This window comes from Abrus precatorius, unplaced genomic scaffold, assembly GCF_003935025.1.
Source record: "Abrus precatorius isolate BTA unplaced genomic scaffold, Abrus_2018 Scaffold1, whole genome shotgun sequence".
Lineage (NCBI taxonomy): Eukaryota > Viridiplantae > Streptophyta > Magnoliopsida > Fabales > Fabaceae > Abrus > Abrus precatorius.
The window spans coordinates 3864019-3874261 of NW_020874291.1; the positions used below are offsets into that span (position 1 = coordinate 3864019).

Genomic DNA, 10243 nt, shown 5'->3' on the forward strand with positions numbered 1-10243 from the left:
TTCTTGAAGTGCTAATTTACAATCAATATTGGTGTGATTCAGTCTCTAGAAATTCTGTTAATGAATTGTTATAGTCATTCAATATTGTATATTTTGTTAATAAATTGTTACCGTCACTCAATAGTATTCTAATTATTTAGTCTACCTTTTCTTTTATTTTCAAAACATGGAGGATGAATCAAACTCATGTTTAAATTGAAATTGAGATGTAGATGCAAGCTCTTCTCTTTTGAATAAGGTAGATTCATATATGAAAGAAATTGACAATAAGTTCTTTTAAAATTGACTATTTATCTCTCTATTAAAGGTGTTCTAGAAATGTCCGCGATCGAATAAATAACTCTACAAACGAATGGATCGGATCGAGTTGAAAAATGAAAAAATTTATACAAGTTATACCCTTCATTGCCACTTTGCGGACTTTCAACTTTCAGTTTGCACCATTGCACTAAGGAGTGCAGATTTCTTGAAGTGCTGATTTATAATTAACATTGTTGTAATTCAGTAGTTTTTGTAAATTCTATTAATGAATTGTTATCGTCATTCAATATTTTTCTATTAATATTGTGTATATTCTAGTAATAAATTGTTACCATCACTTAATTGTATTTTAGTTACTTAGTCTACCTTTTCTTTTATTTTAAAAGTTCACCTCTTTCTTTGTATATAAAACCAAAGAATGGTAACTATTACGTCACACTTTCACGTTCAATGTTTTCTCCTTTCTTTGCATTAAAAACAATTGGTGACAATTAATACCATGCTAGTTATTCTAACAGCTTAAATTAGTGGTGACTTGCTTGTTGCTAAGGAATATGTATTGTAATAGACCCAAAGATTTATATTGGAAAATAGATGAAATTACATTGACTAAAATGGACTTAGGAGAAAATTGCCTGGTAGTGATGAACCAAAACCAGACCTATGAGCTCTTTTAGAGTTCTACGCACTCTCTGCCAAGCAGAAAGTGATTATGATAGGACCTTAAGATTTATACTAAAATATAAAAGAAAACTATTATGATATCACAAGGAATTTTCCCAAGTCTTGCCATAATTACCTCAGACGGGCTACTTGGAAGGAAAGAAATGTGCTCTTGCAGCGCAAAGTTCCTAATATTTACCATCAGAAGAGCCATTTCCCACAGGAATGACTTTTGTTCAATAAACCAAAGTAACTAATCCTTTATTTTAATAGTATTAAAGGACCATACCTCTTGGCAAATCACTCCCCACCGTTTTCTGAAATATGACATTGACATTGGTATCAACAAATTCATAACTTTGGGATATGTGGCACTCATCTTCAAAGTTTTGAGAGGTCAAGTCCAAATTGGGGGTGTCGATCAGATCTGTTTTAGCTTCCTAGGAATATTTAGCAATGAGGGAAGCTCCAATTTTAGTCAGCAATCTAGGATGGTTGTAGGTCTGTTTTGAATCGAATTGCTTAGATCTGGTAAAAGCCTATAGAGAATCAATATTGATGTGATAGATTGCTCAGTTTATTGAGGACATTCTCAAGCTAAAGTATTAGTTGGTAAAGTGGAGTTTCACAAGACAATACGAGTGGAAACAAGAGTTACTCATGTAGTGATGGGAAAGGTCACTGAGAATGGTATCTTTAATACCATGTTAAAATTAAAAGTATTTAGGAAAAGAAGTACCAATACAAGTGAAATAAAGACCAATAATATTCTCTTGTGCATACTAGTGTGTATGATGAGTGCAAAATAGAAAGCACTAAACCCATACTTATGTTAATTATAGACTCTTATTCCAATCATAATCAAATAAAAAGGAAATATAATGAGATATAAACCCCTTATGTGAGATAATATAGAATACTCTATTATTCAAAGATATACTATAAAATTACAAGCTTTTTCTAAACATTTTTACAGGGATCTTAACACGGCCTTGAGTAGTAACAACATACACATTCATATAAGCAATCAAAATGTTGACATAAACTAGTGATTATACAAAGAACCTTAAGAATCAATGAATGCTCGAGCAATTGAAGTTACAAAAACCCAACTTAATCACTCCACATGACTTACTTTGTATCGCACCATCTACTGTTAAGCACCACGATGACCTACAAAATCTATGCAGTTTATTTTATTTTATTAGTAAAGAAAAAATGTTTACAAATCAAAAGTTCTTTATGTTCAAGTCAGAGTGGTATTGGAGAGAAAGCCAAGGGTCTCACTAATACAATTTGGATCAGTATTCTCTGATGATTTTTCTTGCTCTGCAACAAGCATAAGCATCTCTAGACGCTTGTCAAATTGCAGAGCACTCTCATCTCTCTTGTCCAGCGCAGCAGCTTCAATTTCAAGCCATTTCTCACGTAAATCATCAAGAAGATTTCCTTGATCAGAATTTAAAGCAGATCCAGGAATGCTTGGGACAGTGGTACGAAGAGATGAGTCTCCAGATGGTGGAGGCAAAGTCAACAACATTGCCCGGAATTCTTTAGTATCAGCAAACGTTTCAAAATTACAAGCAGTGGTGTCTAGACAATATTCCCGAATCTTGAAAACACCATACCTACATACCATCAAAATATTAACGTACAACTAAATTAAAATATGATCAGGTTCTGTTTGATTATTATATCTAAACTATTTTCACCATATAGCATAAAATTATGAGAACAAATATTACTTATCATGGAAAAATAAGGAATATGAGTGTAATTCACCATACCTACAATACTTTGTAGTTATGACCTAGGAATCATTTAACAAACAAATGATTTCACTTATAACACAATCTTAAAGTCAATTAGTTCAGCGGTGATAGAATTAAGAGGAAACAAGAAGAAAATATCTATTCAATTTTCTCGAATAGTGATATTCTTCCTAAAACTTGTGCAAATCATCATTTCCAAAGGATATTAATGATCTTTCTTGAATTCTCTTTGGTTTTTCCTTCTGAATTTCATCCTCTACAATAGGCAAGATGAATTATAGAATCAACAAGTTTTAAAATCCTAAATCATCTTATTCAACTCTATAGTGGATAGCAAAGCTTAGTGACCGACCCCAAAAAATTCTATAGTAGATAGCAAGATGGCCGTTATTCTGAATTTTTTTTATGTAAATTACATAATTTATGCTGTATATATAAATGATAAAAAAGTTTAGAAAATAAATACTAGAATTTATGACATATTTTAGTTAAAAAAAAAATACAAGTATATAGCAATAAATGTCAAGAAAATAAACAAGTTTTAAGCCCCTCCTAACTCAATGGCATAAAGAAACAAAACATTATAGACCAAATAAAACTACAACTGAATAAGGAGAGAATTCAGACCAAAGAAAAAGAACAATAAAATCAGAAACCAATAAAACAGAGAAAAAGTGAAGAGTACAGGGAGAGGAGAACAACTTGCAGGACAGTAGCAAAACAAAGGGGAAAACAGAGCACTTGGCTGAGAATGCAGAACAACGGTTAAAGAACAGAAGTTTGCCAAAAACACAAGATACTGGCAGGAAAACATTGGCAGCTCACCAGAAATTCACCAGAGAGCAGTCGGTTGATAGATCACACAAAAATAAAGAGCCAAGCCAATGATGCTTAGCTGGCCATTTTGGATGATCAGCCACAATGGGAATGGGACACGGCCTAGACTCCCACGTAAGAGAAAAGAGGGTGAGAAAAAGGGAAGAGGCAGTGTCAGTTTTTCTAAACCCATTTATAGCTTTCTTATTTCAACCCAAAATACCCCCATACATGGATCTGCAACGTTAAAAGTTTAGGACATCTTTGGGATTTCGAAAAATTTCAGTAGTGGCCAAGATGCTGTGAAACCATGATTTCCACCACTGTTGCAGCTGTCGACTGTGGCGTCTGCAGCAGCCACAACAGTAAAACGCAACATGACAGACTTGGAAGCAGCTGGCCACTGCAACGCAATATGATACCCGCTATAGCGATGCTGTCATGCACTATTCCTAACCTAGATACTCTTTTGAAATTGCTAACCTTTAGATATCTTACCCCCTAATAGTCCATCCTTTCACAGCAGACAGTGCAGGAGAGCATATTCGACAAGAAACAATGCTACACAGGTTCCTCAGAAATAATTAATACTACCTGGACAGGGACATTTTACTTGTTTCAAACTTAAACATGTTCATAACTGCACCCAAGAAAAGCTAAATAACACTAGTCAGATCAATTACTAAAACACGAGTAGACATTTAACTAACCTATTCAGACAAATAGCTTAAATAAGTACCTATTTGAGTCAAGATTATCTTTTTAAATAAGCTATAGCAATATAAGTGGAGTCCAAAATAAATTAAATGAAACTAGTAAGGCACAACTATTGCAAAAGATTGAAACAATTATGTAAATATATGAAAACAAAATAAAGAAGTCAAGGAAGAATGGAGAATCCCATCCCTCCCCCTGGGCACATATCAAAGAAACAACAATAAGAACAGGCATATCAAGTAAGATGAAGGAAGGAGACTGGCAGGAAAAGCAAAATACATGTCTGCTAGTATCAACCAATGGCAAAGCTCTTCAGGTGACACAATTTCCAAGTGGGGCAACAAGACATCAGCCACCGCTCGCTTAAGAGGAAACAATAAGTATCTAGAAGCAACATCCAACATTTCCTCAGCCTGCTCAAAGCACATTAATTAATATTAGAGAACAGAAGGACAAATCAATTTTACATAAACCTATATGGATGTAAAAAAACCTGATCTGGATTTATATCCTGCAAACCATCGGTGTACCTGATCCAACATAGGGCAGAAGAAAATTCATGAAAATCATATTTGCCAAAGAAAATTGATTTACAGATACACTTATATATCATTGCAGAAATTTCATCGCGTTCAATGCTAGATACAAAATCTGGGCAACAAAAGCATAAAACACAATTATCCATACACAGCCTGGCACAGAAGTAATCATCATTAAACTCGAAGCAATATAAATAGGTTTCATTCAGTCTCGACAATCTGAAGTCATAACCAGAAAACTACCTAAGAAACTATACCACTTGATAAATGTTTACAACCACACAACAATTGATTGTGTTCAGTCATCTTGTTATATATTCCTAGTTCCAATCTGCTATAAATACATGCATACAGAATAAAACAGAGATGCTGATTGGCCAAATAATCTAAGGTTAACGAGGCAAATGTTTCGAATTTCCAAAATTCACAGTGAGGGGAAGAGACTCACATATATTCAATCATTTTCTCAAAAGCTTCCGCAGTCAAATCACGTTCTTCAAGACAAGGAAGGAAGTCAACAGACAACTCATCCTTGCCTTCATGGAAGTCCTTAATTCGCGACAATCTCGCTTTGAAATACTCAGACCTCGAAGCCAGAACAACCCGATGGCACCGGAAAATCTTTCCATCCACTCTCACGCAAACATCAGCAAGATCGTCATGCAGAGACTCATCAATTCCATCTTCTCGACCACTCAAATTCAAAAGGATTCGACGCAACGCCGCAGGAAGCCTATCTTCTTCGGGAAGGGAAAGAGCCTGCAAAATGTAGCGTTTCTGAGAATTATCAACCTCTCTCAACGCCTTATATTCCGCATATTTCTGATGAACCACTTCTTTTTCTAGAATCTTCTGGAGCGATTCCAATTTGCACACTTTGCAGATTCGCACGAGATCCTCCATGTCATCGACGGCAATCTCTAACCTGTCAGAGTAGAAGAAGTGTATGAGGCTATAGAGTGCGGAATATGACAACTTTTGCCGCGAGAATCTCACTTCGCTGCGCTCCTTCCAATCGCTCATGAACTTTCTCTTGAAAAACGGCGACCGCGCACTTAATACGACACGGTGGGCCTCAATGGGCCTTCCTTGGACAACGAAAACGACATCCGGAGGGAAAAACGACCCCGCTTGAGCAGGGGGAAAATGAGAGTGTGTCGTTTGGCGGTTGGAGGGGCAAGACAAGAAGGTGTCGCGGAGAGAGGCTTGTAAGGGAAGCAAGCGAGGGGGGCGAGCTTCGAAGGCTTTAAGGAGTTTGCGGACTTTAAGGTTGAGTGCGGCGTAGTGGCAGCGGTCGCCGTCGAAGGTGTGTTCGGAGCATATGGCGCCGTTTTCAAGGAGCATGCGTGCGGCGTCAAGGTGCCCCGCTAGACAGGCATAGTAGAGCGCCACCGAGTCCCACTGGTCGCGCGCGTTCACGTTCACCCCCGACTCCAGAAGATAGCACAGACGCTCCACGTCGCCGGCTCGTGAGGCCTCGAATACGTCGCCGTTTGGGACCTTCTTCAGCGGAACGGAGGCGGCGAAGTCCGAAGGGTCGAGGTCGATGCCGTCGTCGATGAATGTCATCACTCACCGGCGATTCTGATTTTGATAAGGACAATTGGATTATGTATTAAGGTGGCAAGTGGGTGCCAATTGCCAAAGCCCCAACCATAGCAAGGGTTTCTGCTTCCTGTTCCTGCTTTGCACCGCTCTAGGACCCCTCTACTTCGGTGTGACTGCATTTGTTTTGGCAAAAAATATTAGAAGAAATGAAAAGTTGTGTTTGAATATTTTGTTTTATATAATAATATTTTTTTATTTTTTTATTTCATTAAAAATATTTTTGCAAATAATATGAAAATATTAACAATATTATATTAATTTTTAGTTTTTGTTAAAATAATTTTTTATTATTATAAAAAAATATTTTTTTTTAAATTTTTTAGAAGTGATTTTTCTTTAAAAAGTTAAATTTCAAAAGATATTAAACTCACTTTTAAAAACTAAATTTTGAAAATCACAATACAATACGCAGCAATCCTTAATTTCCTCAACCGTGCACCAAACCACACTAGCATCATCACACCAACACTATACGAGTACCTGTGTTGACATTGTGTGCCATACTAATACTAATGTTGAACGTGCATTAGTGATGAGTGTTGTATTAGCGTTGTTCCGAACCAACACCAATGTTAACGCCACACCATATCTACATTAGTGTTGACCCAACAACACACTAATAACACATATTTGTGCAACATAGTAAAACACCACAATTAATGTTGCATTAGAACTTGCATTGCATCACTCCATCACTATCATCATCGTTACACTAGTAGTTGTATCATACAAACCTAGAATTGCTCCAGCACATAGTGCGTTGTGTTAGATAAACACTAGCACTAATATCACATAGCAATATAGCACTATAGCTTTGTACCAACACTAGCACTACACTGGACCAACATAACTTTGGTGTTAACGCAACATTGGCCATTTGGCCCGAACTGTGCTTGATCCACATTGTAAGTAGTTTTATATAGTTAATTGTGAAGAAAATTAGAATAGTAACAATAAGGAATGTATAAAAAAAAAAAACTAAAATGACTATTTTCAAAACAATTTTTTTTGCAATTAAAAGGTGAAAATTATTTGTGTTTGACCGTAGAATTCGTGATTAATTTTGTGTTTCAATGCAAAAATTACAATAAGCTAAAAGAAAGTAAGAAAAAAAAAAAAATACAAGATTGCAACATGATGATACTGCAAAAAGGAAAAGTTGGTTTCTTAGTCACAACATTCACTTCACAATGTTCACACTTTTTGGTCTTAATTAAAAGCATCAAAGATACATAAGTTAGGACACATCATTTTTTAATGAACTAACATTTTAAAATTTAACGTGTTAATTTTAAAGTAATTTAAAATATGAGTGTTTAGAATGGCCCAAAAACTACCTGGGTCATAATTTGATTAAGATCGGGCTCAATTGCAAGTCTTACTCTAAGACATAATTAGGGGTCAGAGTCCAGGTAATAATGACAAAAGAACAGACTCTAGATAACCAAGCAAGACAGACTGAAAGTAATGCAGAAATATGAAGTTACAAGCAAGGAAAAGTGAGAAGGGTGTCTGTTTTCAATTATTAGAGGGACAAGAGTGTGCAACTTTTAACAAATATTAGAGTGCCAATCCCAACAAAATGAAGCAAAAAGGATGTTCAAATACCCGAGGAAGAATATACGCTTCAAATACAGGATACAAGTTTTAGTAAAGACTGGAAAAGTATTTCGCTCACCTGAGAAAGCGCTCCTATTTTGTTATGTACTTAACAAATGTATAATTTGTCTGGATTCATAAACTATAAATATAAAAGAGATCCTCTGTGAATGAAGAGATCAAGTGAAAAAATACACAACTTCTACTCACAGTATTTTCATTCACTTGCCTTGTTTCATTCTTCTTTCCTTTATACTTCTTAAGGTTATGAACCCATTTCTTTAAATTCCATTCCAAAACAATTGGCGACTTCATTGGAGAAGTGTAGGGCTTGAAAAAGAAAGAATGATAGAACAAGGCATTACACCAAGGCGATTGTCTTTTAGTTGGGAGGATTTTCCAGATATTGGGCTTGTTAGTGCACAACAAGAACAAATCACCCATCCACAAGGATAAGAGAGTAACGAAAGAGAAGCAAACCTCTTAAGCCAACTTGAAACACCTCTCTCGAACTCCTATGTACCGTCAATACTAATCCCAACCTCTGGTCTTGACTCAATACTTGCCAACCAACAAAGTCTGACACAGTTGATGGCTCACATAAAGGTAGACAACCAACCTCATTACCCTTATCAGGTGATTCAACGCAACATTTCGAGTAGAGAGCACCTTAATGCTGATGATGCAATAGTAACACAAGGAGAGTTGCGACGACTCTTACAAGGGTGCAAAGACAAATGCAACATGCTTGAGGACATGGAACCACCCTTGGTTTCATAAATAGCCTCACGCCTTATCTAGTAGGATACCAACCACATGCATTCCGAAAGTTCGATGGATCAGGAAGTGTAAGAGAGCATGTAATGACCTTCCTGGATGACCTAGGAATATACAGAAGTGACAAAGTGCTCTAACTAAAAGAATTTTTGAAATCACTTACTGGAAAGGTGTTCACGTGGTACGCCAAGTTACGCCCTTATTCTATCAAAGACTAGGAGGAAATGGTTGTAATGCCCTGAGTTTTGTAATTATTTTATAATAATTATACATATGTGTATGTTGGGATTTTGATGTGCATTTTTATTTAAGCTGGTGATCTAGATGTGTAGATCGATATGTTGTGGTTCAAATGAGAATGTTTGCCTATGAATGGACTGAAAATGCTTGAGAGTATAGGATGATGTGTGCTGCAGGAACATTCTCGCTATAGCGAGAAGGTCCTGGGTAAGTAGGTGTGTCTCTGTTGCATTCTCGCTGTAGCGAGAGGCTCCTCGCTGCAGCGATAGGGCAACAGATAGAGGTGTTTTCTGGGTTCAGTCTCGCTACAACGAGATTATACAAAAAACTAAGTGCAGTTTTGTCTGATATTTTTGCTGTAGTGAGAAGGGGTCTCGTTATAACAAGAATATCACGACGTTTAGGGTATTTGAGGGGTTTAGGGTTTGGGAAACACATTTCCCACCCTTTCTCTTCATTTCTCCTTCGATTCTCTCGACCCCTCTTCCTATTTCACTAATTAAACTGCCTCCAAAGCCGTTTATGTCCAAGATTAAAGATTGTAATCGTGTTTTGGCCGTTTAGAGGTACGTTTTCTATGCTAGGGTTTTCATTTTCACCCTCTCCTCGTTCTCCTTGGTTTCTCATGGAGTTTTCCATGTATTTAACACAAAAATCCGTATAAGAAACAATTCTTCCATTGATTTCGTAGTAGGTCTTCATTCCGAGGTAAGGAGGGACTCTACCCTATCTCTTTGTGTTTAGAATTCATTTAAATCATTATGTGTTGGAATGTGATTGAGATAGAATGTAGGAAAATGTGTTTATTGATGGAAATTTCATATTAACCATAATGTGGTAGATATTGGATAATCTCTGTGTTGAAAAAGGTTTGATTTGCAATAGGGTTGTGATGGAAATTATGTGTTTAGGTATAATGTGGTTGAATGTGTGCATACATGTCATGTGTGAAAATGATTACATGATATGATTGAGAATGCAGGTGAATGGCATGTTGATTGTGTTTGAAATGAATAGTTACAGCGATACACTAAGAGTGTGGAAGATGTGAATGGTAGAAATACCTTGGCGAAAAAAAAGTGGTGGTGACAGCAACAATGAACGTGGGTGCACCACATGCCACACACTCTTCTCCTGACTCAGCCTCTGACCAATACCTTTGCTAAGGAACCTATGACCGCATACGTTGTATTAGTGAGGCGGGGGCTAACTGGCAACTATCCATGGTGTAAAATTGAGTAAGTCACTGAG

At 36.5% G+C, this 10243-nt stretch overlaps 1 protein-coding gene across 1 annotated transcript; it reads right to left on the reverse strand.

Moving 5' to 3' along the window:
• Nucleotides 1-1828: 1828 nt before the first annotated feature.
• Nucleotides 1829-6522, reverse strand: LOC113857128 (BTB/POZ domain-containing protein At2g04740). The gene is made up of 4 exons (XM_027488884.1): nucleotides 5217-6522; nucleotides 4723-4759; nucleotides 4509-4642; nucleotides 1829-2552 (listed from the first exon to the last, which is right to left on the reverse strand). Exons 1-4 carry the CDS (start codon nucleotides 6335-6337, stop codon nucleotides 2171-2173), a joined length of 1674 nt encoding a protein of 557 aa, XP_027344685.1. The 5' UTR covers nucleotides 6338-6522; the 3' UTR covers nucleotides 1829-2170.
• Between the last annotated feature and the right edge of the window lie 3721 nt (nucleotides 6523-10243).

Excerpts from the sequence above, each read along its gene's own strand:
- LOC113857128 (XM_027488884.1), bottom strand. The coding sequence starts at position 6,337 with ATGACATTCATCGACGACGGCATCGACCTCGACCCTTCGGACTTCGCC. Across the intron at positions 4,760-5,216 it reads GAGAAAATGATTGAATATAT|GTACACCGATGGTTTGCAGG; the intron begins GTGAGTCTCTTC and ends ATGTTGGATCAG. Across the intron at positions 2,553-4,508 it reads TGGTTGATACTAGCAGACAT|GTATGGTGTTTTCAAGATTC; the intron begins GTATTTTGCTTT and ends GATGGTATGTAG.